Raw genomic sequence first — 27,976 nt, 5'->3', positions numbered from 1 at the left:
TTTGTGATATTTCCCGTCGCCGGGTGACAATTCGAGAAATAGTGAAAAAAAGAACAGCTGTGAAGAGGAGAAAGGCGCGCAGGCGCTTCGTCATGAGCCGGCTTTCGATCTCTAGACTTCCTCTTCCTGTAGCTCGGCACAATGGCGTCCGGAGTAAGTGTTTTTACGCGAAATATTCTTCGTAAAACATCACCGTCTTGTTCGACGAATCGGTCACGTGAATGCGTGCAAAATGACAATTAAACATCATACATTTATATGGCGTGTAAATTTTTTTAGACCCTGTACACGTACCCAGAGAACTTCAGGGCCTACAAGGCGCTGATCGCAGCCCAATATTCCGGTGCTAAGGTTAAAATTGCCGAAGATTTCATTTTCGGCGAAACCAATAAGAGCGATGCCTTCCTGAAAAAATTTCCTCTTGGAAAGGTGAGATTAATTTCTATTTTGTATACATTTTTTTTATACGTCTATCACTGAAATATCATCAGTCATCGATGGATTCTGTCTTAAGTCTTATCGCCGTGGTATGCTGACACCGCTTTATGTCACGCATATTTTACTGCCGACGTGTTTTTAATAACGCCGAATGTTTGTTGAAGGTTCCAGCTTTCGAGACTGCTGATGGCAAATATATCACCGAAAGCAATGCAATTGCTTACTATGGTATGCATAATCAACATTTTTACCCTCAGCTAAAAATATTTTTTCTCTTTATTGTTTTCATTCGTTGTTGTTTTTTTTTTCCTTTTAATTAATTTTTACAATTCAAGAATAACATATTATACGTTGTATGCATTCTACCTCTTAATTAATTTCAATACGTGATATTTATTTAAATATTAGTTTTCTGCTTCAATTTCACATCAGTATTGTGAGCTTGATGCTGAATTATACATATACTTTGGGTGACAGATAGGTATGAAATTTTCACGTTTTATGACATACAATTTCCGAAACAACTGGTTTTAATTTCTATCATTTATTGTTTTTGCTGATCTCTTTGCCAAAAGTTTGTGCTATTTTTGTGTTTCTAGTTGCCAATGAGCAGCTGAGAGGCAAAACTGACATTGAGAGAGCAGAAATTGTGCAATGGTTTGGATTTGCCGATTCGGAGATCCTTCCTGCCAGCTGTGCTTGGGTTTTCCCATTATTAGGCCTCATGCAATACAACAAACAGGTATGAAATTCTTGTCCACTGTAAAACAAAAATTTCTTATTTTACAAAGAATTCAATGTTCATGATATTTTATTACAGTTTTGATTTGGCTAAACTTGTTCTGCAAAACTGCATAAACATGAGAAATTCGATCATAGCATTAGTTTGACATTTATCACATCGCCTTTGTTCAAAGACGAGCCTGAATGTTTTAAATTCAAGTTTCGTAACACGAGAAGGCAGATGAATCTATGCTGAATATTCAAACGCATCTGTCATTCTTTTATACATTTGCGTACCAATATTGCTGACATTGAAACAAATAATTAGCTACCTTACTATTGCAATCAATGTTTTCATATGTTCTTCAGCTTCCATAATACGTTTAACGTTTTACTTCTCTTATCTCAAAAAAAAAAAAAAAAAATTAAATAATATCAAAACTATCCAGTGTTTTAAACTTTGTACATGTACTGGGTGTATCAGAGAACATATTAGCAAGGATTTTGCAATTTTCGTAATTAATCTTTCAGACTATAGAACATGCTAAGGACGATGTTAAGAAAGCTTTGACAGCTTTGAATTCACATCTATTAACAAGGACGTACTTGGTTGGGGAACGACTTACTTTGGCAGATATTAGTGTTGCTACAACTCTACTGCATTTATATCAGTATATTTTGGAACCGAGTTTACGCAAGCCGTATCAAAATGTGAACAGATGGTTCCAAACTGTTATATATCAGCCAGAGTCCATCAATGTAATCGGTGCTTTTAAACTGGCTGACAAAACTCTTGAATATGATCCCAAGAAGTTTGCTGACGTTCAAGAAAAAGTGAGCAAAAAATATAGATATACAGTATTGTTCATGTGAAATACCATTTATTTATAAAATACTACCTTATTCCAAAATATGTTGCATGGCACTATGAACTTGTGGCTTTAGCCAGCAGCTAGTAGTAATTTCGAAGTATTTTATCATCAATAATTAGCAGTCAAGGTATTAAATAACCGTTGATCTTCAGTTTGTCACATACCGATCTATTACTGAACAGCTTTCAAATATTATGAATTTTTAGTCATCTGCAAAGAAAGAAAAGAAGGAAAAACGAAAGGAACAGAAAAAGGAACCTAAAGAACCTCGCGAGGCAGATGTAGATTTAGCTGATGAAATAGCAGCTGCTGAACCCAAATCTAAGGATCCATTTGATACAATGCCTAAAGGTACTTTTGATATGGATAGTTTCAAGCGTTGTTACTCCAATGAAGAGGAGACTGTCTCCATTCCTTTCTTCTGGAAAGAATTTGATCCTGAACATTACAGCATCTGGTTTGGAGAATACAAATACCCTGAAGAGTTGACAAAGGTAAACTCGTTATACTGAATTCTCTGCCGGGATTTGAATTTCATTCAGTTTTTCATGTAGCAAGAATATTTTTGGAGATATTATGAATTACCTACGGTTAAAATATAATCATATTTAAGATTGTATTCGTTAATCTTACATTGTCCAGGTGTTCATGTCTTGCAATCTCATTGGTGGCATGTATCAACGACTTGACAAAATGCGGAAAGCTGCTTTTGCCAGTGTTTGTCTTTTTGGAGAAGACAACAACAGCACAATCAGTGGAATTTGGGTATGGCGTGGACAGGATTTGGCATTTACGGTGAGTGTATATATGAATTTCCTACAAATTGAACTTTCTTTACCATGTCGAAAACATTTGGTTGTGGATATTGTGAGCCATGGTCACTTATTTAGCATCCTTTGGGGGATATATTGGATTTTATATTAATCGCCAAGTGGCTTATATAATGTTGAATGTTTCTACAGTAAATTAATTTTCCATACAATTTGTTTTACTGTAGCTAAGCCCAGATTGGCAGATAGATTACGAATCGTATAAATGGGAAAAACTGGACCCAAACAAGGATGAAACTAAAGCGCTGGTGAAGCAGTACTTCAGTTGGACTGGTACTGACAAACAGGGGCGCAAGTTTAACCAGGGAAAAATCTTCAAATAAAGCTCCGAAAAATACTACTTTACACGAAACAAATAATAAAGAATGAATAAAAATAAATTGCAGCTACAAGATTTTCGATGTAAAACCTCCACGATTCCTCTACAGTACTATATGTCTATTAACATCCCAGCTTGAAAATTATTTACGTGCATATTCCAGTTTACTGCTATGTGATTACTTTGAAATATGGGCAATTGTTGAATCCCTCAAGCAATATAATTTTATACGTCATAAAATTTTACTGTTGACAAATAACAATTGACAACCTCGTTTTATTTGTAATTTAAAGAATTCGTATGCTCTATTTCATTTGTTATTAATAGAAATAAATACTAACTGTAATATTTGCACAATAATATGAATTTTGATTATTGCCCTTTACTTTAGTACTTTTATGGCTGCAAAACTCATCTGACATTTCCCCGTCATGTTTGACTTTGTTTTTGAAGATACTAAAAAAACATTGGTCTACAAAAATAACGTGAAACACTACTAAAGCCATAAGTAGTTAAATCCAAAATAGGCATCATGTAATTATCAATAACAATAATAGTGTTTATTCAGCTGATTAAATATACAACAGATTGTGTACATCTATTACCTAACTATTTAATTTTAAAGGCCTTTTGTAGTCAACCATTCTTTAATGCGGATGACTTGGTCCCCTTTAAATTTTAATATGCCTGCAACTTCGTGAATTTGGGTACCAATTGATTTTCCAGTGGTTTCTTCCAAGTGTTTTTTCAGCTCAGCTTCGAGGAGCCATATATCTCCTTCAATTTTACGAAGGATTGTTATTCTGCGCATACCTCGAAACGATCGTTGAAGGTAAACTGGTTGTAAATAGTTCCTGGTTCTGCTAACGAAATATGGTAGCTTCAGAGCATCCTCTGTGGAAAAATGAAGTTAACAAGACTGTATGATTTTTATTGTACAATATTGGCGAATTGCTTTAACAGTAGCATTTGAACAAATGTAGAAAATGAATTAGTATTTATGTATTTCAAGTTTATAAATTAATTCTTTCGAATTTGATTTCCGGTAAACATGTCGTGAGTAGTAATTATATCATAAAATTGCAGAATTTAATTATGGAAATGTGATTTCTTCTGACCAGATTGAGGCGCCCAGCCTGATGGATACTGCTTGGCTGTAGATGTCGGAGCAGGCGGTACAGTTTTTGGCGTCAGGAGTCGTTCCACATATAGCCATTCCAGCGGATCTTTTGAAATTTCAAAATCTGTGTACTGAGACGGATCCCCTACCTGTGGAGAGCTTTTGAAAGAGCTATACCTTTCTTGAATCTGTAAAATGATTTAAGTAAAATTTTTCCGTACGTCATGAACAAAAGTACTGAATGAATGAAAAATGAATCACTTAATTTTGTTTCTAGATATTTTAGTTCGCAAAGGATCAATTAGTTTTTTTCCTTTCTTTAGTTACTTTTTGCTTATTAATATTATGACGTTTATACAAATCTATTTAAAAAGAGCAACGATGAAGGCAGGAGTACTGTTTGGAAACCAAATTAACTGAATACAAGGCGTACAGAATGGCAAAGAAAAAAGACAGCGGTATTCAAAGTCTCAAAGTATCCTCAGACACAAGGACAAACCGTGTTGTGCTTTTTTAGAAATGAAAAAATATCGACATTTAGAAAGATCAGAAGCTGATTCATTGCCAATCAAAGATTATTTTGAGGTTATACTATATTGCTAAAAGCGTAAAGCACGGTTACTTATGATGGAAATATATATTAATATGATAATAATGAAAAAGTGATGAAAATTTCGTAAAATGACACAAGTAGTAGAAGATAAAGGTTCGTCGTCAGGCCCTTCCCACGAGCTACGTGGAAACGGAATTTTAGAATATTCAGAGGAACGATACCACGTCCCGAGAGTCAAAATCAAAACACGACAAGTTAGTCAAGTACCTTGCAGTTGTTGTAAAGTGTATTTTTCGTTAGATTGCTAGCCAAGGTCTTTGAAAAAATATGTGAAAAGCAGGGTCTTGCGAAAATTCTAAGGGCAGCCATTTTAACTTCGGTAAATAAGGGTCGGTGGCCGCCATTAATGTGTATGGGCGCGTCTCCTGTTCGTTCCTGAAATTCTACCGTAAATCGAAGCGTCGGGAGTGTTTTTTGTAAAATTGGCGGATCCGTTAGTAAGTTCCTATCGTGTATAAATTAGCACGGTATAACAACATATCGTGTAAGCGTCGTTATTAGCTTTAATATTGTTAAATAAAGCAGGCAAAGTTAGCGCAAATGTAGTATATGACTTAGGAGACTTAATCATCTTGTCGTCAGATGGTGTTAGCGTGAAAGCAGTAGGACAGCGTACAGACACCCTGAAACGGGATCGTGTTTTTCTCGAGTGTAATATTTTCCATTTTGCCGAAAAAACGACGCACTTTCGGGACAATTTTTGGCCCCAGAGGTGAGTTATCGTTATCCTTATTCTATTGAGTACGAAAATTCCCACTCCGGTGGCTTCAAACTCTTGTAATAAGTCGTACAAGTATCAAGTCAGTGCCGACCTTTTGTTTATCCATGATAATTTTTTCGCAAACATTTCTTCCGAGATTTTCACAATTATCGTCAAGTCACTGTTCAATTTTCAATCTCAGAAGTTAATATGCCTTCCTCGCTTAGTTTTGAGACAAAAATTCACACCGTTCGAGCTGCCTAACCGGAGATATCGGTAAAAATATCATCGGCATTTCCCTGGCTGAGAAGAGGTTCACGATGTATCCGTGTAAATGCAAAGTTTGTCACGTAATTTTTCTGACGCCAGGGCCGCATCAATTAACCCCTGAACAATAATTTTCCCTTACTGTTTCGAATATTGCTAGCGTAACAATGCAGGTTACTTGTAGAATTTTTGTACATTCAGATGTTTTATTGTTATAATTTTTATTGCCTGTTCGTAAAGTCTCCGTTCATTCCGCATTTTCGTAGTCTACCTTGTGCATGGCTGTAGAAAGTATCACATGGCAACTAGTCTCCATTCTATTAGCACGAATATGGCTCGTTTTTCCCCCCTCAACTTTTGTAAATGTCTTCAGTTTTTTTTTTTTTTTTCTCCCATCTCGTATTCTATTTCAGACAATTATTTAGGATGAATTTATCAGTTCCAAATATCGTACATGTTATTGATCTCAAAATGAGTCTAGTAGACATGTAATGTTTGTTCAGATCAAAATATTTCAAATTTATTTTCTAGCAACTCTAGGTACTCATTATTTTTATAATTAGTTCTTTGGATGTAATAAACTTTTCAAATTCACACCAAATCACAATTATTTTGTGGGTTATAAAATAGCTGTATTGTTTTATTGCTGGTATGTGCAGATGTGAGTTAACGTTAACACCAGGGAGATCTGATTTAAAACATGTGCAAGTTTGATACGAAAATTCGAGATCTGTGGGTAAACTTCTTCGTGCTTAAAGAAATAACGTCTGGAGCTTCGCTTTTGCTCATGTACCTTTGTACTCGAAGGTAACTCAAGGCGACTGAGAATTCTAAACCAACTATTGTCCACTCTAAGCAAGGGTAAAAAACATAATAGAAAAAAAAATGAACAAACGGACCATCATACATAGCATAGAATTTTTTAAAGGGATGTATTCTTAGAAATATAAATCAATTATAAGACTAACTTAGAGAAAGCCTAGCTGACCAAGAGCCAGTGACATTAATTTCCCAGTTGTCAAGGCAAGCCTCTTTAGTATTAACATTGGATATGAACGGGATTTCAGGAGCCCAATGTGGGTGGAAGTGAGATGGCATCCAGGGAGAAGAGACCCCTAGCGCCTTCAAAGTCCAAACAGAAGGTGAATAATGATTGTACATCACCATCAGTCGAGCAGAAAAGTAAGAAAGGCAAAGCTCAAACAAACACGAGACAACAGCAAATTGCACAGGATATTTTAGAGGCTGTAGCTACTGATAGTCAACTCCCTGTGAAAATAAACGCAAACTTGCCCCGTAAGAAAGCTATAAAAAATTTACGGCACAAGTCAAAACTTCAAGCCACGAAAAGCAACCTTATTAAGGTTAAAATCGCTAAAAAAGTACCGATCAGAGCTTTAAGAAAAACTAACGTGGAGACGATCAGGGCCGTCAAAGGTAGAAGAACGAAAAAAAATCTTACAGACGTGAAAGATCTTGAAAATAACACTGAAGATCCTGATAACGATAACGGTATCACTAAAACTGGTGCTAAGGGAAATAATAACAGTGTTAAATCTGTAAACACAACAGTCAGCACATTCAGAAATAGTCTGAAGTCAAAAAAAATTAAACACCCTATCAAAAGCACAGAAGTCGATAATAGTATCATTGAAGTCACAGGAAAGGAGACCGACAGTACTAACTCGGGTGCAATAAGCTCAAGAAATAGTCCGAAGACTGGGAGAAAAATTAAAATCACTTATAAGAAACTTCAAGATCTTGAAGCAGAGCAGACGGAAGATAGTACAAGTTTGGAAAGTGAAAATAAATATAATAAAGTTTCCAAAGTAGGGCCTGTTAAGAGATCCAATAAGGAAAAAGACAATAGTACAAAGGCTGTTGAAGATACTGCAAGCTCTTCGAAAATGCTTAGACTCAAAAGAAATACCAGTAAAGAAAGAGATATCCAAAACAATACTAGGAGTCCTAGCATAATAGATACAAAAAGTAATAAAGCTATACTTGACAATAAAAATTTGGTTGATCTTACAATTGACGAGGTTATTTCCACAACTGTTGTCAGATCAGTCGTAGAAGAAACACAAGGATCGGCAAAAAAGACAAAGAAAGGAAGAAAAATATCAGAAAGGCCTGAAAGATTATTATACGAAAGTGAGATCAAGAAAGAGCCAGATATGGAGGAACTGAAAATCGCAGCAAATGAAAGTAGTAAAGAGTCTGACGCAGAGACACTAAAGCCGAGCCAAATTTTAAAAGATATGAGCCAAAATAGTTCAGACTGTGTGAAAAGTACATTACCAAGAACGAGATATAATCGTACATTGGCACAGAGAAGCCTTCGAAACGGTAAATTGCGTGGATCTACTGAATTTGTTACGTCCCTAGAATTGGAGGGTAATAAACAAAACAAATTGGAATCTGGAGATCAAACTGGATCTGATACTTGTCCCGGTGATTCATCGGGGGACATAACTGAAAGTGACCAATTTTTTTACGAGTCAAATTTAGATAGTGCACAAGGCATGATGGATTCAACTAAAGCTGAAATCCCGAAAAACAATGATGATGTCGAAAACAATGCAACTGGGATAGGGAACAATAATAATAACAACAATGGAGAGCGAGGAGAAAGAATGTCTGAAGTTGGACCAACATTGCGCTCTAAAACAAAAGCTAAGACTATAGATTCTACAGCTACAAGTTTGGATAGTAAATCAAGTAGTGACGCTAAAGCTGACGAAACAAAAGTCGTAATGAACAATACCGGTACACACGACGAGTTGATAAAAAGTACCACTATAGAACAAACACGTAAAGAAAATACTCTGGTAAATATCTTGGATAAACCAAAGAGTCGCCGGAGTAGTTTGAATATCGAAATGAAGAAAACAGTTGGATCGCACATTGATCAAATGATAGAAAATATAAAATTAAATATTGCAAAGTCAATTGAAAGTAAAATTTTTGGTCCTGAAAAAAGTCTCGTTTTGAGCAAGAATTTTGAAATGTCAAAGACTGAAGAGATCGTTGCACCCTTGAGCACCGAATTGCAGAAAAAGAACTTAGAGGAGAATGATGAAGACGTAAATGCTCCAAATGTTTCCAAGAGCGAAATTAAATCTGAAAATTCAGAAAATTCGGTACCCAAAGTTGCAGATACCGCTAAAGAGATTGAGAAAATGGTAATGGGTGACATGGAAATTGCTGACACACAGTCACAGGAGAGACAAAAAAATTGCAGTGACAATGGCAATGTAGCTACCGCCAGTGGTTTAGTCGGAGTCTGTAAATTAGAAAATATCACAAATAGTGAAAATGCCTGTGAGGACTTTTCAGGGCAAAAAGATCTCCATAGTGGAAATCCTGGCCCTCATTTGATATCTACTAAAAGTAATGAGATCTCTGGAAAGTCTACAGAGGTGCCCGTGGAAGGTGTTAATGAGGACCAATCATACAAAGGCGAAGATCAAGCTGCAGGAGTGGATATTATGAAAATGTTGACTAACACCAGAACATCTGATGTAAATAGTGAAAATTTATCGGCTACTACTAAACAATCAGTTGAATGTAGTAAGAGTCAGTCAAACGAAATTCAGTCTTTGCCAGAAATCAGTATGACTGTTGAGAAGCAAGGTAAAAGATCGTCTATGCTTTTCGAGAAGCCAGAAAGTGCTGATCAAATATCTGCACAAATTAAGAAAAATCTATCCATCGATGCTAGTAGCTCACAGGCGAGTAACAAAGATACTCCCCGCCACACATTGAATTATGAAATTTTTAAACAAGAATTGAAAGAAGTTCATAAAAATACAGAATCAAGTATCCTAGAAATTGAACCAGTAACAGAATCGAGGAATGCAAATTCTGTTTTGAAGTCATTTGGAACAGGAGCTCAATCATTAGGCATATCAAAGAATATTGAAACACCAGTAACAGGCCAAGATAACACTATGGAAAGTGTTTGTTTATCTACTACGATACAATCTGAAGAATCGGAAACATTGGAAAGTATTTCTAGGGAAGTGGAAAGATTAGTGGCTGAAAGCGAATCTGAAAATAAGAAGATTACCAGCTCATCACACCGACCGTCAAGTGAGACAGATAAAAAGAAGGCTGAGGATCATTTTACAATTAAAGATTCGGAAAATTGTAATAAGTCTTCTGACAATATTAATGACAGTGTGGATTCCGAATTGGAAACAAATAGGTTTTTAGAAGTGCTGGAGTCTTCTTTTACAGATTCCGATATTTTGACAATGATACCAGAAATCAGCGAGGTTCTAGCTTCTAAGGAAACATCCCGAACCGATGCTATCCCTTCACAAGAGATTTTAAACTCTGAGGAATCAGTCAATGATGCTGAACGGTGTGAAAATGACGAGGTTGCTGTTGAAAATCAAGATACAGTCTGTGATCATCCTTCGACGTCAAACGGTCAGGATAAAATACTGAATAGTCAAAATTTGTCTGTAGCATTAAAATTGTCACATGAAAATAGAGAAAAGTCATCAAATATACCATCTCAAGATATCTCTCAGTTTTCGCGTGTTAAAGAAACCGTGGAATCACAAAATTTAAATGTAGAAAAAAAGTCAAACAGCGGAGAAAAGACGACAATTAGCCACGATGATTTGAAGCGACAGAAAAATCTTCTCAAGAACCCAGAAATTATAGAGCAATTCGATAGAAGCATTGAAAACGATCGATCTTCGACTGTTTCAGGTGAAACATCATCAGAAAAGCGAACGAACAGCCAAGAAAAAACGCCTCATGAGTCGAATGAGACGTCACATGTCGATACGTCCAATGGTGAGGGCACTATGAAAAAAGATTCAAGACTTGACAACATCGATAAGCCAATCACTGCTGAAGAGCAATCATGCTTAATCGAGGAGAACAAACGTGTTTTAAGGGCGCGGGATAGACAAAAGAAGGTGGAATCAACTCGAAAATCCCAGGAGACTGTTCAGAATGCAAAAGTGTTTGAGCAATCTAAACCAATGGTCAGTATATTGGAACTTGTAAAAAATGCTGAAGATGTTGACAATGCAGAAATCGTAAAAGAACTAGGGATGCATAAAAATGATAGTTGTCAAGAATTAACATTAAACAAACAGAGTAATTCTGATGGTGTGACTGCTATCGGCGAGTTAGACAGATCAGAGTCCGACGAACCATACCCAGTTGAAAATGAAGCAGTGCAAGGGTCTCTTATTCGAACCCGGCGTGGTCGGGAGTTGAAAAAACGTAAAGATGAGCAGCAACAGAATCAGAATGTTCAGAAACCAAAACGAAGTAAACGAGAAAACAAGAAATCAGATCAGCAGAATAAAGAAGAAACTCTTTTGGATAATGAAGTCGCAAAAATAAATGAAAATACTCAGTCACTAACGGAAAAATATGAGAAATCTTATAAAGAGGGTGGAAATTTCAGAGGGTTTTCTGAAGGTAGCTATAAAAACATATTTAGCTCTGGTAAAGTTCGAAAAAATGATAATGATCGAAGTCATTCGGAGACTGATTTGGAGATGGTTAAACTGGAAATGGAAAACGTCGAACTCATCAAGAAACGATCAGGAAATATTCCAGCACTACCAGACGTAATTGAAGGAAATTCATCCAGAAATTCAGAAGCAAATTCGGAAAATGACAAAAAGATTGTTGAAAACACGTCGAAGACACCAGAGACATTGCAGAAAGATTTGGATGAAAGTTCTACGTCCAGCGAATCATCGAGTAGTGTCGCAGCAACACCTAAGATATTAGAAACACCTGAAGATAAAGTGAAAAAAGAATCTATTCTACGACTACTTGGTTTGGAGTCACTGGAAAAGGCAGCAGAACGTTTGAGTCATCAGAAAGCTAAAAAGGAACAATACACAGGGACCTTAAAAACCGTTATTAGGGTACAGAAAGAAAAAGACAAGAAGCGATCACGATCCCCACTGAAAATGGTTTTAAAACAAGGCCGAAGCGATGGAGATGGAGACTCGCCAGAATTTTACACCATTCAAAAGGAGGTAAGAGGTTTTTCAATCCATCAATTTCTCAACACTTTTATTGGTTGGTTCAAGTCGAGTTATTTACTAAAGAATTCTTTTATTTTATACACCTGATCTATCACGTATGTAATCTGTATAGCCATAAATAATTTTGTTACAACGTGAATTAATTCCTGAACATGTAATCAATAGACTATAGTCATTAATACCAAATGGTTTACTTATTACATCTTGCGGGCAATTAACTGATTAGTACAACGTGATATTCCATTTTTTGTTGAATTTTTGGGGACAATTTTACAGGATAAATGTAATAAGTTGAGTTTATGCTAAATTTATAATTTAGATTCTGAAATTAGAACCAGTTTTAACACGGTAAATTTTTGGCAATTTATGTCATGATTCTATTTACTAGTAGAGCCCAATCATACCTGATATAGCTGAACAATGATTTTAAACTACGATTTAGATTGACAGAAAAAAACTTTTTCAGCTTGGAACCAGCGGCTTAGGCGACAGCAGCTCCGGTGCGAACCGCAAGTTCTCTACTAATCACAGACATTCTTGCGGTAATCTTGGTTGCGGGCATTTTCTAATAACTACATAATCACACCTCTTTCTCTCGTGCTTATGCAAATCTCACAAATTTACAAATCATTCATCATTTAATCAAAAGTTTAACACTGGAAAGGAATGCTGTATGCGCAGTAGATTGTGAAAAATGCTGTAACACACATTTCCTGTTTAAACTCGTTAAATATATATGAAGGTAATACTAAGAATGAATCGAAAAAGCTTTTAATAGTAAGGAAATTAGTACAGCAATCTTTTATCTAACATTTCTACTCAAATACGATCATTTAATTATATGAAGTTCAAAAAGATTGATTATATAACAAGCATGCATTTTGAATCATGTTATATTACATTTTCTGAGTACAAATTTAACATTAAATCAAACAAAAACACGAGAAGTAATTGCTTCAAACGTAAAAAATTGATCTCTTCTCATTCAATTACCAATCATCTTCAAATTAAAATTTCATCGTTATTGACTGCAAAGAAATATTCTCAACACATTAGGTTTGATTACGAAGAGTATGTGCTTTATTTTGTAATTAATGTTTCGGTAATTTTAGATGAAGATCCAGAAGAACCACCTTCAAAAGATCGGCAATCACTTGTCATCCCAGAGAAATCATCATCGTTTTCAATACATCCAGGTCGTTTGTGCGCAGATGTGTGTTGCTACTGTTTTGGAAAGTTTGGTTTATTAGATACACCTATGCACTTGGCACAAATGAAATCTGATGAGCGACGCAAAAAGATATTGAATATTGATAGGTATCTTACGAAAGATTCCTGTCTTTGCGATGCTTGCTATCGTCATGTAGATCGAAAGGTAACAATAATTTCCGCATGTGGATATTAATGATTAACTATTGACAAATTATATCTTCAGACAGTTCGGTGATCTATAACATGAGAACCTTTTAACTTTTTGTCTTACAAGTGGGTAAGATACTATATTGACATGGTAAACATCATATTACAAGTTCGTTTTTTCAATAAATCAAGGCAAATACCAGCCCTACAAACATGCAAGCCAAACCTGAAAGACAACATCGGCAATTGATGGTGTCCAAGTGTTCTGCAAGAGAGTGCAGGGAACCAGCTAGGCATCATGTGAAGCGACGCTGGCTGCTTAAAATCAAAGCTGGGCTCCAAAACGAGGCAAACATTATTAATATTATGAACTGTTTTAATTAGTTCTTCACCATATTAGTGGCTACTCTTAGTCAATCAGTACATTTATTAAATATTCAGTTAGCCGCCTTTGCCAACTCAGTGGAACTTCTCTAGTATTCACTTGGTAAAAATGTTATTTTCTAAAAAAAGTGGCTTCTAAGCCTTTAAATAATTAAACTGTGATATAATTGAAATCTTAATTTGATGTATTTGTGTTCGATTCGTCATTCCGATAAAGCAATATTAGGCATTTCGCGTCCTTCTAAGTTTATACTTGGTTTTATTTTTCAACTATAGAGACTCTGTGTAATGTATATTCTGTGTTAATATAGGTGGATATAGATTGGGAGTCAAGTCAGCATACGTCAATGTCCTTTTGCGTGAATCACTATTCAAAGATTGAAAGGTTCCTAACTTGTGCACTTTGCAAGCGTCGTCTTGCCAGAAACCATACTCATCAACTGGTTGCTGCTGAAACCGATGAGTTAAATGAGCGCCTCAGACATCAAGGAATACCAGTGCCACTTTCAACTGGTACCTTCGTTTGTAAACTCTGTAGGTATTTTACTCAGCTACAGCTCAAGTACAAAGACATTGAGAACATGAACGCGAACCACAAATCGTTCTTTAAGAGTTACAGAAAGCGGTGAGTAATTTTTTAATCATTTCCAATTTACGCTTACAAGAACCTTTTTTTATCGTAGAAATATCTAGAGTCAGGAAAGTGAGAGATTTTGATTTGGTCTGCTTGATAAATTTATGTGTTATATTGTAACTGTTAGTAATCCGTTGATACAAATTTTATTTTTATAACTTACAGGATTTTGCATTACCACGATATTGAAGTACTCGAAAACGAAGAAGAAGATTTGTCTTCCCAAGGTCAACCTACCAAAGACAAAGATAAACGAAAAAAGTCAAAATGTGGACAAGGTAAGGGTGGTAGCTCTAAGTCCCTTGACAGCACCCACAATTCCGCATCGGAAAAGTCGACTCCAGAGCCAAACAAAAATGAAGGAATGAATTTTGAGACAAGTAACCATGCTTTTGGCAACCAAAATTCAACAAATGAGAAAAACCGTGATCAAGATAGTACCGCCTGTCATGACGTCCAAATTTTGAATGTCGAAGATTCAATAGAAAATTTGAAGAAACGGAAATCGCATGATATGCAGACTTACAGTAACAGCCCCACGGTTTCTTCTGGCGATGCTAACGATCTTGTTGAAATATTGGCTATGGATAAGGAAGTAACCTTAACAAGACTACCGAAAAGAGCTAGAACAAACAGTGATATTACTCCTGTTGTTCAAAGACTTGGGGCTAATCCCTCCATCAGTGTACGCACGCTCTTCCCTGGCGAGGAGGAAATGAATTTGCATGCAAATGTTGAGTTTAACAGTGTGCGTGAGGTCACGCCGCAGGGATGGGAAAAGTGCGCAACAATGATACAGTATGATAGAGATACTAAACTGCTATGGCAAGAACTACAAAGGCCGTACGGGAACCAGAGCTCGTTTCTCAGACATTTAATACTTTTGGAGAAGTATTACAGATCTGGAGACCTAGTATTAGCCCCAAATGCATCTAGAAACGCCATTAACTATTCTACTTCAGTACAGAACCGGCTGATATCTTATGAGGGACCAGAGAAAGTTGACGAACCTATCATGGAACCGATTTCATCGGAGTTCGCTAGTCCGCGGAGATTGAGCGGTGGTTTCGTGATGGAGAGAGATAGACTTTCCATGCCAAGTACCAGTTCTTTTCTGACAAATACATCAATGAACTCGAATGTGGCTAACTCATTTTCTAATTCAACGAAGACAAGTCCACCGCGGATATTGAAGTTTAATTCGGGTGTATCAATTATAAAAAAACCCCCACCAAATCTGCATCGTTTGAATTTACCCTCGACTAGTACGAGTAATGCAAATAGCTCAAAGCGTAAAGACAACCGAATGCCAGTCATGTCAGGTGGTAAAGTATTCCAGTTGAGTGAACCAGAATTTAAAAAATTACAGCAGTTGAAGAGACAAAAGCAAATGCTTAATGAAAAACAAATGTCGAATATTAACTTGACAGGCAATAGTGGTGGCGCTGTTTCTCCATCAAGCCTACCTAGTAGACCACCAACACAATATCAAAAGGCACAAATAGCCGCGCAAACACAATTTCAAAAACATTTGCGAATGCAGCAAGAAATGCTAAACAGACAGAGCAGAAGTGATTTTGAACCATTAATATGTGATGTTCGATCATTGACGAACGAGAATAACCCAACACAGAACCTGTTGAGTAACTTGAATTTACCAAAATCAATTCAAGTCACTACAAAACCCCCGAATCCGATTCCAATAATGCCAAAAATTCCGAAATCTCTAACCGTGATACCCCAAACAATTACTAGACCTACGGATAAATGAAAGAATAATATAAACTTTTTAGTGATTTGCACCTTCTATTGGACCACGTTATGCATCAAGAACCATATCATGACAATTTTACGTTGTAGTGAAAAAAAAGAAACATGAGGATTTTTCTTGTTACATTATACAATACTACAAAAAATACTAGGCAAGTTTTATTTTCTTGCGGTCATTGAATTGTTTTTTATACACACACATACACACACATTATTTATTAGTAAGAGTATTGAACATTTTCTTTATCGACGTATACAATCATTGTGTCTTTAATATGTTTCATCATTATATATTAAAGCGCGGGTATTGCGGTTTTTAATTGTACATTTTTTTTTTTAAGTACAGTTTTCCTCGTATGATGAGAATTAGTCTAACAGGGCGCTTCTCTATTTTCACCAAGTTCTGATCAATGCCTAACTTCTGACGATGCATAACAGGGACTGATTAGGCATGTTTCGAATTCGGATTAGGATTTTGAAATCTCAGAATTACCAATGATTAAAATACCTTGATTTCGGATACTGAAAACAGACTATAGTTTTTTTTGCTCTTATGTTGAGTTGTTGATTTCTGCGAAATCAAATATTTGTAGAACCTATCCAATGTACAGATAGGCATTGCTATCCTAATTATAATATTCTCCCATTTTCAAAATATTTCAAGAGCAGAGAATGTGTGCAATTAATTTTTTCATCTTTAATTGCAATATGTGGAAAATCTAATGTATTTGCGAAAGAAACATTAATTAAATATTCTAAAAGTGAATTTTAACATTTGAAATCAATCAAAATCTTGAGTGGTTGTATAGGTGGAGAGACGATACTAAAAAAAATATGAATAATCTGATAACTTATCCTAACATAACAGCAGACCTAACACCACTGAATATATCAGTGTTCACTAAGAAAAGTGCCTAAACAATGTGAGAACATATTAGTTGTTATTGACCTAGTACGCTAAAAACTGACTTATAATGGTAGATAAATATTAGTTATTACCTAAACAGAACCATATCAGCGCTACCTAAATAATTTTTTTTACACATATAATTTAGGCTGCGGATGTAGAAAAGGAGTGTTGGATGTCATTGAGATGATTGCATTACTGATTGAGTTGCAGTACGTTCGCCATGCGACTTATTCATTGTTATACTGTAACATAATTTTATCTTTTTTACCAATCGTAGATTCAGCGTTGCATCTGCTGATGACTATCTAAAAGGTGCACGAAATGGTTGAACATGCCCCATGATTTCTGTAACAGTACTGCTGAAACAGAAATTCACTCTGGTGGATCCTTGACATCTAGCACTCATTATGTATTATCTATACTTTTAGATTTAGAAGAATGATGATTAGCCTTTTACCTTTTAATTATTATACACATAAAAAATGAATGCATCTCCAGCAAGGAGCATAATAGTAATCTGTAATTATAAACGAAATTAAGTCTAAATAGTTAATTGAATTCTAGGACATGCGTTGAGCTTATTTATTACAACATAATTATAATGTACATAATTAATAAATAATAACAATCATAATTCGCATAAGATTCCTTAGTTTTATTAAAAGTGGTAAACTACAATGAGTACAGTCTTTGAAACCCATGCTGCACGGCAATAACTAGCATATGCCACCATTCAGAAGCGATTTTTCACGTTCTTTTTGTATAAAAATTAAAAGTGTTCTTGGAACTGTAATTACCATATATTAATAGACTTGTTTTCCGTGCAGTTACCTTGGACGTCATTTCTTGAGATTTTTTTCTTTACGGTTTACTGTTACTATACTTAATCCTCGAAAACTGTAGTCGAATAATGAAATGTATCTGTGCATGGGCACCAAAGCCTGTCTACTGAGTGATAGCTCAACTGTACAATAAAAGCTAAGTGCGTAAGGAGAGAGTGTCGGATCTCGTTGTGAACGGCAAGAGCTTTTTGTTTTTGCGTCATTAGGATTAGGTGCGTTTATACACTTGGAGTATGGTATAAAATTCACATGCACATTCTTTGTTGATGCATAATGATGTAAATATTGTTACGAAACAATACTGCTTTGTGTCACAAGATACGAACTTTAATTTATTATATTTATAACATGTTTCTAATATGTAAAATCATCTTACAGATATTACAGTCATTTTCTTTCCTGCATTGACGAGAAATGCTAACAATTTGTACACGCATTGGTATGACAAGCTTCTTTTTTTATTCTTCTCTTTACTACAGATACTTATGCTTGAGAAATTGTTAAAAGTTATTTGCAATAATAAACATTTATGCTAGTGGTGAAATTGAACAAATGGCTGTGTAATATTTTTTAATCTACTTTATATTCGATGTAAAATGTAAAGTTCGAATCGTTTGACCAAAATGCCAAAATATGTTTGCTATATCTGTACATGGATGATTTGAAGCATTAGTAATTAAGTATCTATATGCTTTACAATGTTGATATGTTTTGACATTATTATTAATGGCACTGTTTCAAATCAAATTGGAAAATTCATGAAAAATATCGAACCCTTGTAATTGATTGAAATGTAACTTGGTGTATGGTATATTAGTTTAGAAAAAGATCAAGTTCTTCAAGTTTTATCTGTTATCCGACACTCTGCATCCTAGTTTCTTGTGAATTAGAAAATGAGAAGTAAATTGAGAAAAGGTTTGAAGAACCGTTACACTAAAATGTTGCAGCAATTACCTGCGTGAAAGCTACTAATTATTATGTAACAAAGTGTAATACAATGCAAATTATATAGATACATTATACATATAAATTCTCTATTTTACTAAGGATATTTTTGATATATATGAACATGTATATATATATCGAATTCAAATTAATTATTTCAAACGCTCGATAATCAGTTATTGTTGTTAAAGGACATTCATGTCTCAGATTATAGGGAAAGAGAGCACTTGATACCAGTGTTAACAACCGAATATAATTCTTCACCTATCGCACGGCAAAACTTCACTGTAAATATATGCGAATGATATTCTGCATAAAGTTGTCAACTATGAATAATAAGTCTCTCGTGTTATTGCAAATTACTAAAATTACTTTCAACGTTCGTGTGTATATGAAGTTTTTATTTAAAGACCTTTGTGAATTGTGACTACCCATCGATGTTAATTAGTTACAATTTTATTCTGTTGTATATTTCACTTGGTACCGGGCACTCTTCCCTGTGTTACACACTTAGATCGTATGATAGATGTACGAGCTAAGCTTAAGTTTTAAGAATTCTATTTTTCTGGTGGCAGAGGGTATATCTATTGTAAAATGACTGAGGAAAATGATATGACGACGTTGAATGGACGTTGTAAAGAGTGATATAGGACACTTTATCCAATTTCGAGGGTAGCATCTATTTAAGAAAGGGTGGAATTATGTATAAACCTTAGAACTCTTTGCATATTATTCCCAGTAATGGAAAGTTATTCAGCTATATATCCATTCTCTAATATCATTTGAAGCAGGATTGAATTCTTGGGCAGAATAACAGCGTTAACATGCAACTCCTATTTGTGAGGTATCAGTATTCGCCCCTTAAAATATAGTTGTTCCAATACCTGCATAGATAACTTAAAATTTATGATTTTTCATTGATACTAGCAGATTAAGTTTTTACCAAAATCTTCTGAGAGTTTGCATCAAATCGAAATTGGAAAACTGATATGCCCTTGTCAGTATCGTAGAAATGATACTGGCTGTACCGGCGAATATAATATATTCGTCGCAACGGCGCTGTCATTCTGCTTGAACGTTAAATTCTCCTTATTTCGTGTTATTAGTCATTGACTATTTTGCTAATAGCGCTATTGAAATCTTATTCCTGGTCTATTATGGTTGAAAAAAATCATCAAAGTGTTTCACTATATCACAAATGACAGGAATGAAACCAATATGATGCCTTTCAGTGAACCATGGGCGATCTTGTTTGTACCTTTTTTGTAAATTTTTTTATCAAGTTACGTACAAGTACTAATAGATTTCAAAGTCTAAATCTTGAAAACGACGAAGTATTTTTCGAATTGTTAGTGCAGAAATTATCTCTAAGATTATAGTATTTGACGTGTGATAACTCTGGAAAATTTCACACTCTGCTTAAATTGAGAAATGAAATGTTTTCAAGTTGTTTGTCGGGTAATTTTTAAAACTGGCACTTTGAGCTGTCTGTAGCTACCAAGAAGTACTTCGCGCAACACATAATTATGAAAATAGTAACTGGACTATGTTCTCACAATCACTTACATTTGAAAAATGCTAACAATTAATCCAGCAAAATTAATCCGCATCCGTATTCGGGTATATCCGAGTATCCATGTAGTAGAGTCACGCGAAAAAAAAAATGAATCGCCCATGGCTCACTTTTATATGTTCTAATTTTAGATAATTCGTTGATTTTCACGGAATCATTTTACTCGCTTTTGTTGTCTTCCACCAAAGTGTCTTGTATCGCTCGATGGCACTGCAGCATGTATCATAAATAAATACGCATATTTATAATAACTAGATTTGCGCGCAAATTTGTACAGTTTGAAGATATTTTGATAGCAATAAATGCATCGTTGCGACTCGGAGAGTAAGATTTACTCCTGAATTATTTAATCGCGGGACTCAATGTTTGGCTCAGGTTGTATATTTTGAAACGCAATGGGGATCAGGCATTTCACTGCCATGTTAGGAATTATTTCTCTAGCTTTCGTTAGAGAAATCAAACCGTACCAAGATGTAGTTTACGTCGCACATAATATTGTTTTAGAATACCTTGGTACCTGTGTCAGAAATTGCTAAAAAAAAAATGTCCTAAATTTGATACCTAAACTGCCGAACAGAGTTGCAAGCCTGTTGCTACACATTAATATATATATATATATATATATATATATATATATATATATATATATATATTTGTTGTAATGAAATTAAAGAGATTGATTGTGTGATTTCCGTTTTAGAAGCATTTTTTGTAAGTCAATCTAAAGAAAGTAAGTTGACGATGGCAAAGATAATGATCAGCCAATATTTTCAATAAAGTACTCAAATTGATCCAATATTACAGTAAATACCACTGGAAAGGATTTCACGTAATACAAACGGACTTGACTGACTGTAAGAATCGGCATATTTTCCCATTAATGACAGGATAAAAAATACCGTGCAAAAGATTACTGTTTTTGTAAATAGGTGCTACCTATTTCATGTTCAGTTTGTCGCGATCGGCAATTTTGAATAATATAAAAAAAATGAGTCGAAATTATGAATTTCTCTATGTATATTTTGTACTGCACGTGTTTACGACTCCCAAAAATTTTGAACTACGAATTTCAAAGAGCGATCCGATCACATCTCTATAATCCTGTAAACATATGGACTTGCAATTACATGTTAGACACCTACCCCGGAGATTTCAATCGGGATTTTGATTAGTAACCAACTGAAATTGCGATTGTATGGATATGTTGCAAGGTTTCAGACGTGATGTGTGATTTGTAATTAAAATTACATTTAAACGTGTGAAATGTTAATTCAAATAAATTAACGTCAGCGCACCTGAGTTTCGGTTATGAAATTATATTATTAAAATTAATATTAACATACGTTACAATTCTTATAACTAATTTTGTTTATTTAGTTGTATCATGTAATAGTTATTATTAGTTCCCTTTGTATATATTCGCAACATTCAATAAAAATACAAAAAAAAAAAAAATACAGAAAACATCAACAATAAAACCTAATAACTATTATATCATCTATAGTTATACATAATTAAACATTAAGCATCAATTATAAACGATTTAAGTTTGAGTTACAACCATCACCACCTACTTACTTTCCATGACCAGTTTCGAACGTCTTAATGACCATGCAAAATGAGCGACGTGATTGTCAGGAAAGCTAAAAGACAACAGTTATTAGAGATGATTGATGGGCGAGAGAGAACAAAGAGACCGACATGAAGCGCGGAAGCGAGGCAGAATAGTAACTTTGAGTTGTTTGAAAGTTTTGTTATTTCATGTTTTTAATTTCCAATTCGCTATTTCACCATCGTTTGTACGTACCTAGCAGAGAAGGCCTAGTTAGATGTTACCTTGTACTTTGCACTAGGTAATTACGTATAGCGTAACGTGTAAATCTATTTTGGTACGGACAGTTTCTGCGTAGCTTTTCTGAGCGAGTACCAAAGGTGCGAATTCTATGTGCGTTTACAGACCAGCTTATTAGTAATCCGTGTGATGTGAAGATACATTGTTGGAATCGAGAGTCCCTAAGCAGTAACAGAGATTACTCTCGAGTACGTGTTTCGAGCCAAAAATGATAGATTCGTCATTTTTCGCATTCCCATTGACGGAAATTATCGTACTTAATTCATACACACAACTTTTTTCTAATTGAAATTTAGTGTAATCTATGAGCTCGGGGTACGAATTTGTACCCACGTGGAGGGTTTTTCCCGACACGCCACACTAAATAATAAGATAACCAAAGCAATTGAGTATAATGTTACCTTCAATATAATCTTTACAACCAAACAATCGTAATAGTTCTAGGTCACTAGAATCATTCATACGCCTGTACAATGAAACGAGTATGATTGGCTGGTCCGAACCTTTTCGAATTTTAAATCACTAATTAACGGTTGGCTCGAAAAATAGGAAGTATCTTGTTCGACACGCAACTGCTTGACAGTAGGCGGTTGTATTCCGAACGTAATTGTATACCAGTATAATTATTGGCTTCGTGCAATTTGAAATTATAGCTCGTGGGTGAGCTATACCCTTAAACCTGTACAATACTCTGTACAATACCTTACAATTCGTTAGTAAGCAAGAGCATGTCGTCATACGTTTTATGTATTCTTCGAGTGGTTAAATAAATTTAGATACATAAAAAACAAACTCAGCAAATTCCCAGCAATGTACAATTTTAAACAAGATTACCGAAGCAGACAACTTTTACTTTTCCACTCCTTTGGTGACATAAGAAAAGTATCGGTCTTGGTCGAAAATCACTCTTTCTAATTTCAACGAATCTTTACGTTTTCGAATTTCTAGAACCTGAAAACAGGTTTTTAAAGACATGTCGGTCTGTCTGCCTGTCCGACAAACTCTCGCGATGATCTCGAAACCGGCTGGATGAAAAAATCTGAAACTTACAAGATTTTACAATTACACGATGAGCATGAAATATTGCCATCCCCCGTTTAATTCGAAATTCCGGTTCTAGCGGTAATGAATCGATTTGCAATACTTTACCGACAAACCTATACTTTTACCTCTTTATTACTTTTTCTAAAGGAACGGTTTTGTTTAATGGAGTTTATTTATTTATTGCAAAAGAAAATTATAAATTTATTATTCTTCATAAAAAAATATTTATGTCTTTTATACTTTATCATTTTTTTTCTGCTGGTAAACCTATACTTTGTCTTTTTCGATGAAAAGTATCCCGAAGAAACGGTTTTTTTCGTTTAGTTTCATCTTGCGTACAAAAGACACTCTTAAGTATCAAAATTAAAATAAATTTAATTTTAAAGACGTAAATTTCTCACACTACAACTTCATATTATAAAATGTGCGAGAAACAGCTGTTTCTTATAAATCTTGGAAAAACACTTTGTCCGATCAATTTCATGAATTATCTTACAAGTTACATGTACCCGTTTACATGTCTTTAAGCTGCCGCCTAAGTATTTTACCGGCTGTGCTCTTCGGAATTACATCAATGAACTTGACTGAACCCAATTGTTTATAGCTAGGAACCCGTTCAGCAATGAATTTTTTAATTTTATCTCCATCAGATTTTACTCCGGGTTTACAAACTACGAAGGCTTTTGGCATCTCTCCATATTTCGGATGAGGTTCTCCGACTACAGCCGCGTCTAATATTTCATCATTAGTTCGCAGTAGCTCTTCCAGCTCAGCAGGTGCCACTTGAAAACCTTTGACTTTTATCAACTCCTTTATTCGATCTTTGATCATTACACGACCTACAACACGGAAAAGAAAATTCATTACTACGATTTCGTAGGTCATTTATATTGTGATAATATCACGGTTCACGCTGTATTAGCGGGGTATGTAAAAGGAAATGAGTTTTAAGAATCGTTCTGAAAAGACAAACAATAGACGGACGAAGTTGTTTTCCGTGTAATTTTTAATCATTTCGATTCACCCGTTTCATCGAAGCACGCTATGTCGCCAGTTTTGAGCCATTCTCCATCCAAAGTATTCGCTGTAGCCTCAGGATTCTTGTAATACCCTTTCATTACTTGGGGACCTTTGACGTACAGTTCTCCTGTTTCGTTAACTCCCATATTTTGTCCGGCTCTCGATTCTTCTAAATTAACAATTCGTAAGCTCGTATTGGAAATAACATATCCAACTGCATCCAAGTTGTCTATTCCGTTGTCGGTACCCGTGACAACAGGAGAAGCTTCGGTAAGACCATACCTGAAGAAATTGAATTACTCGATGAGTTATTCGATCAAGTGCGTACTGTAAAATGTCGATTAATGGATAGTATGCAACCGAACTTACCCTTGTGATATCGGTATTTCACGTTTGGCTTTCCTCAGTACTTTCTGTACACTCTCCGCACCAATCGGTGCAGCCCCTGACATGATGAATTTAAGAGTCTTCAAATGATTGTCGGTGACCAACTCGCTGCTTCCCAAAAACAGTATCATTGGAGGCGCCGCGTATAACATGGTCGATTTGAAGTCTTTCAGAGAGTTCAGAAAATTTTCTGGGTTGAATTTACGTACGAAAACGATTTTAGCTCCCACGCTGAATGAAAATCAATATCGTGAGCATAAACTGTACAACAGTTACCTGATTCTATGTAAAGAAACATTAGGAACTCGTCTCTTGGAATCACTGTTTTTATCACTATACTACATATCTGTGTATGTATGTACCTCAAGTAATTAAGTATTACCACAACTAATCCATAAATATGAAATGCTGGTAAAATCAGAGGAACCACTTCTTGATGAGTTTCGGTGGTTTCATGTCCAGGATATACTCCTTTAACTTGCAACTGCTCACAGTTCACAGTGATATTCCTGCGGATGGAACATGAAGTTGAAATTAAACGGATCACCAGTAGTTCACATAACGTTATTGACTTCGGGCAGTCTATTTCAAGTCTTTCGTGTTTGGAATTTTAAGTTACGGAAGTGTATGGTATTTGACTGAGTAACTGGACTTTATTAAAGGAATCATTCCCAGAGTGTATTCTAATTCACCCGCGGATATTCGGTGCCCTATATCCTCGAACATAGTTGCGTAAAAATTCGCCAATTACGGAGGTTTAAGTAAACTGTGAGTACCGGTGACTGATTTCCACGCCTTTCGGCAAACCCGTTGTTCCACTCGAGTATGGTAAGAATAAAACATCTTCATTGGTTTTTCCCGGAATTGCGGATTCACTGAATACTTCAACGGAGTCTGATATCAATTCACTGAATCTGATACATCCCTCCGGTAACGGGTGATTTGGTTCATCCACTATGATTGCAGGCAATTTAATATTTGAACACCCGGCAAGGCTCGCTTTGACAACTGGATATTGTTCCGAACTAGTAATTACACCAAAAGCTTCAGAAGTTTGTAACTGTCGACTGATTTCCTTTGCCGTGGATATCGGATTCATCATTGTGATCTAAAAAATGTGAAGACTGGAGATGTGTAATTGTTCGGTGCGACTGGTTTCATGAATTTACAAAAGTGCTGTAAAATACATGTAACTATGCACCTGGGAAGTTGTCATGATAAAACAACCAAACCTTATTAGGGCAAATATGCCACGAGTTCTCGTCAATTCGATATCTATATACTATATTCATATCTTTATCTTATCTCAAAACCAAATGTTATTGAACTATTTGTTATTGACTCATTTATTTTTGTTTCGCTGTATAAATATTTGGTTTACGTTTCTTTGGCACATGTTGGAATTGCCAAACTTACGCTAATTCCAGCTTCAGATGCTCCCAACACAATTATTGCGTATTCCACTACATTTGGCAAAACAACGGCGATGGTACTGTTAGGATAGAATTTGCATTTTCTCAGAGATGCTGCAAATTTTCCACTTAAGGTACGCAGTTCGGAATATGTATAGGATTTACCGGTTGTTGAGCAAACCTACCGAACAAACATTGAACAGCGATTATTATTTATTACGCCTGTGTTATACGGTATCATTAACAAGCTTGTATCGATATACTTCGATTGAATTCCGTGGTAAAATAAGGCAATTCTCGTCAGCTGTAGAAATCTATTAACTGATACAAGCCAGTTATGAATTAGTTTCAGTATATTGACAGTGAACTACTTATGAAGATTGTTTTGTTTTCCACAATCGCTTCTATTCACCTAGCAAATTGTTAGATATGAGCTGCGATAGTTGAAATGTGGATATAACATGAACCTTATACTAAGTTCCAGATTAAGCATCTATAGGTAGGTTTAAGTATCGGGTGATAACAAAGTCACTCTAAAGTTTCTACACCCATATAACCACTTAATGTATAATTATTTCTGTTCTCTATACGTACGTGTATTTTAATTGCCACGCGCAATTCGAAGTAGCTTTCGATTTCCGTCTTGTCAGATCGTTGACATTGCATTTACGATTCTATTGGTATTGATCAATACTACGCGGCAGGAAACGGTGAGCCTTGAACTCTAGGTGAATTAATAAATTGCAGAGAGAAAACACGGCGATAGACTTATTGCAATAGTACTTTGTGTACCGAGGATCAAAATTGATATCCAATATTACATATCGCGAATATAAGATTAACTTTTAGATGATAATGAATTGATTACGATGTTTGTTGGAAACCGGTGTTACATATCCGACCGAGATAAATTTCAACGATTGAGCAAATCTACTTATCAAACAGTTAATTAAGAACATGTTTGTGATACAAATGAAAAATTATCAACGATTTGATATTAAGTATTAAGTATACGTAATCATATGTGATAACCTTATTTGTGTAATAATATTTTAACTCCACCGTTTTTGAGGTACGAAACTTTAAATTGAAAGTGAAACCACCTAATAGCTGGAATTTTTTTTTTTTTTTGCATGCTTAGTAAGACTTTTAGAAAATTTAAAGTTTTTCTCGTGCTTTGTTGATGAACGGTAAGCAATAAAGTTGACAAAGCACAAGCGAGTTGGCTCCGCGGCACTACTCGAGCAGTGCGTGGGGGTTTCAAACTTTACCGTTGCGATTGCTGGCTATATAATGCTCGACTCGATAAGTTTGTACATACGCTTATCACGGTTTGGAATGAGAGGCGTACCGCTAACTCATTCTTGATTCTTACCACTGCTGTTTTACTTGGCCATCGTTCCAAGTTCTTCCAAATATATTCATGTAAAAATTCTCGGGGAATGTTGACGTCTGGAAACGGACTACTGACAACATTGTCTTGATCGATTCGCAAGTTGTTCCTCGTAGCGTACGGTGACTTCTGAATTTCAGAGTTTCTCTTAAAAGCGGTAGTAAATATTTCTCTACCGTAGTTTTTATTCACGGCAGAATATACACTTTGTCTGTCGGGAGAAAATTTCACCGGCGGTCGGATATTGTGACATCTCAGTCTCAATGCTGACCGGCTTAGTAAGTAACACCAATTTGACATCGTCAAGCACACTTTATAGAACTAGATTTATAAGCGTATATTACTACGCTTACGTGCACCGAGTTACGTGCTATAAGCCGATGACACTCGGCGATGTTCGATCACGTACGAGGTAACGAATTAGAGTTAATCAAAGTCAAGTAAGACAAACCGCCGATGTAAAATGCCGATGATTGCAATTGAAAAGTATTAAGTATTGTGCACGCAAAAGTGGCGTATGCTCAACGAAACCGCTCT

At 35.4% G+C, this 27,976-nt stretch overlaps 4 protein-coding genes across 11 annotated transcripts; 2 read left to right on the top strand and 2 right to left on the bottom strand.

The window, feature by feature from the left end:
• The first annotated feature begins 9 nt into the window (after positions 1 to 9).
• On the top strand, positions 10 to 3,243 carry LOC124307133 (elongation factor 1-gamma). Its single transcript, XM_046768557.1, has 8 exons — positions 10 to 153; positions 280 to 429; positions 603 to 666; positions 1,038 to 1,180; positions 1,693 to 1,995; positions 2,240 to 2,527; positions 2,676 to 2,828; positions 3,031 to 3,243. Exons 1-8 carry the CDS (start codon positions 142 to 144, stop codon positions 3,184 to 3,186), a joined length of 1,269 nt encoding a protein of 422 aa, XP_046624513.1. The 5' UTR covers positions 10 to 141; the 3' UTR covers positions 3,187 to 3,243.
• Positions 3,244 to 3,717: 474 nt separating this feature from the next.
• Positions 3,718 to 5,886, bottom strand: LOC124307136 (probable 39S ribosomal protein L49, mitochondrial). Of its 2 annotated transcripts, none has more exons than XM_046768562.1 (3): positions 5,728 to 5,886; positions 4,301 to 4,490; positions 3,718 to 4,076 (listed from the first exon to the last, which is right to left on the bottom strand). In XM_046768562.1, the coding sequence occupies exons 1-3, from the start codon at positions 5,740 to 5,742 to the stop codon at positions 3,802 to 3,804; spliced, it is 480 nt and encodes a 159-aa protein (XP_046624518.1). In that variant the 5' UTR covers positions 5,743 to 5,886; the 3' UTR covers positions 3,718 to 3,801. The 2 variants fall into 2 exon arrangements, with proteins under 2 accessions (XP_046624518.1, XP_046624517.1); XM_046768561.1 differs by lacking the exon at positions 5,728 to 5,886 and adding an exon at positions 5,123 to 5,254.
• LOC124307124 (uncharacterized) lies at positions 5,251 to 20,319 on the top strand. 5 transcript variants are annotated; one of them, XM_046768539.1, is made up of 8 exons: positions 5,502 to 5,627; positions 6,950 to 10,319; positions 10,608 to 11,905; positions 12,381 to 12,456; positions 13,027 to 13,289; positions 13,466 to 13,621; positions 13,969 to 14,282; positions 14,457 to 20,319. In XM_046768539.1, exons 2-8 carry the CDS (start codon positions 6,974 to 6,976, stop codon positions 16,060 to 16,062), a joined length of 7,059 nt encoding a protein of 2,352 aa, XP_046624495.1. In that variant the 5' UTR covers positions 5,502 to 5,627; positions 6,950 to 6,973; the 3' UTR covers positions 16,063 to 20,319. The 5 variants fall into 5 exon arrangements, with proteins under 5 accessions (XP_046624493.1, XP_046624495.1, XP_046624494.1 ...); XM_046768536.1 differs by adding an exon at positions 6,542 to 6,689 and having other exon boundaries at positions 5,527 to 5,627; positions 6,950 to 11,905; XM_046768537.1 differs by lacking the exon at positions 5,502 to 5,627 and adding an exon at positions 5,251 to 5,352 and having other exon boundaries at positions 6,950 to 11,905.
• Positions 20,320 to 21,051: 732 nt separating this feature from the next.
• Positions 21,052 to 27,743, bottom strand: LOC124307130 (4-coumarate--CoA ligase 1-like). 3 transcript variants are annotated; one of them, XM_046768548.1, is made up of 7 exons: positions 27,422 to 27,743; positions 26,051 to 26,227; positions 25,411 to 25,742; positions 24,997 to 25,143; positions 24,617 to 24,865; positions 24,252 to 24,529; positions 21,052 to 24,066 (listed from the first exon to the last, which is right to left on the bottom strand). In XM_046768548.1, the coding sequence occupies exons 1-7, from the start codon at positions 27,737 to 27,739 to the stop codon at positions 23,741 to 23,743; spliced, it is 1,827 nt and encodes a 608-aa protein (XP_046624504.1). In that variant the 5' UTR covers positions 27,740 to 27,743; the 3' UTR covers positions 21,052 to 23,740. The 3 variants fall into 3 exon arrangements, with proteins under 3 accessions (XP_046624504.1, XP_046624505.1, XP_046624506.1); XM_046768549.1 differs by lacking the exon at positions 27,422 to 27,743 and adding an exon at positions 26,641 to 26,954; XM_046768550.1 differs by lacking the exons at positions 26,051 to 26,227; positions 27,422 to 27,743 and adding an exon at positions 26,016 to 26,045.
• Positions 27,744 to 27,976: the final 233 nt, after the last annotated feature.

Source organism: Neodiprion virginianus, chromosome 6 (genome assembly GCF_021901495.1).
Source record: "Neodiprion virginianus isolate iyNeoVirg1 chromosome 6, iyNeoVirg1.1, whole genome shotgun sequence".
Classification (NCBI taxonomy): domain Eukaryota; kingdom Metazoa; phylum Arthropoda; class Insecta; order Hymenoptera; family Diprionidae; genus Neodiprion; species Neodiprion virginianus.
This window is presented reverse-complemented; position numbering and strand designations above follow the sequence as displayed.

Excerpts from the sequence above, each read along its gene's own strand:
- LOC124307133 (XM_046768557.1), top strand. Across the intron at positions 1,996-2,239 it reads TTGCTGACGTTCAAGAAAAA|TCATCTGCAAAGAAAGAAAA; the intron begins GTGAGCAAAAAA and ends ATGAATTTTTAG. Across the intron at positions 2,829-3,030 it reads GACAGGATTTGGCATTTACG|CTAAGCCCAGATTGGCAGAT; the intron begins GTGAGTGTATAT and ends GTTTTACTGTAG.
- LOC124307136 (XM_046768561.1), bottom strand. The coding sequence starts at position 5,224 with ATGGCTGCCCTTAGAATTTTCGCAAGACCCTGCTTTTCACATATTTTT. Across the intron at positions 4,491-5,122 it reads CACTTTACAACAACTGCAAG|ATTCAAGAAAGGTATAGCTC; the intron begins GTACTTGACTAA and ends ATCATTTTACAG. Across the intron at positions 4,077-4,300 it reads AGGCTGGGCGCCTCAATCTG|AGGATGCTCTGAAGCTACCA; the intron begins GTCAGAAGAAAT and ends ATTTTTCCACAG.
- LOC124307124 (XM_046768537.1), top strand. The coding sequence starts at position 6,974 with ATGGCATCCAGGGAGAAGAGACCCCTAGCGCCTTCAAAGTCCAAACAG. Across the intron at positions 11,906-12,380 it reads TTTACACCATTCAAAAGGAG|CTTGGAACCAGCGGCTTAGG; the intron begins GTAAGAGGTTTT and ends AAACTTTTTCAG. Across the intron at positions 13,622-13,968 it reads AAGCTGGGCTCCAAAACGAG|GTGGATATAGATTGGGAGTC; the intron begins GCAAACATTATT and ends GTGTTAATATAG.
- LOC124307130 (XM_046768548.1), bottom strand. The coding sequence starts at position 27,739 with ATGTCAAATTGGTGTTACTTACTAAGCCGGTCAGCATTGAGACTGAGA. Across the intron at positions 24,866-24,996 it reads GTAATACTTAATTACTTGAG|CGTGGGAGCTAAAATCGTTT; the intron begins GTACATACATAC and ends ATTTTCATTCAG. Across the intron at positions 24,067-24,251 it reads AGCGTGCTTCGATGAAACGG|GTCGTGTAATGATCAAAGAT; the intron begins GTGAATCGAAAT and ends TCCGTGTTGTAG.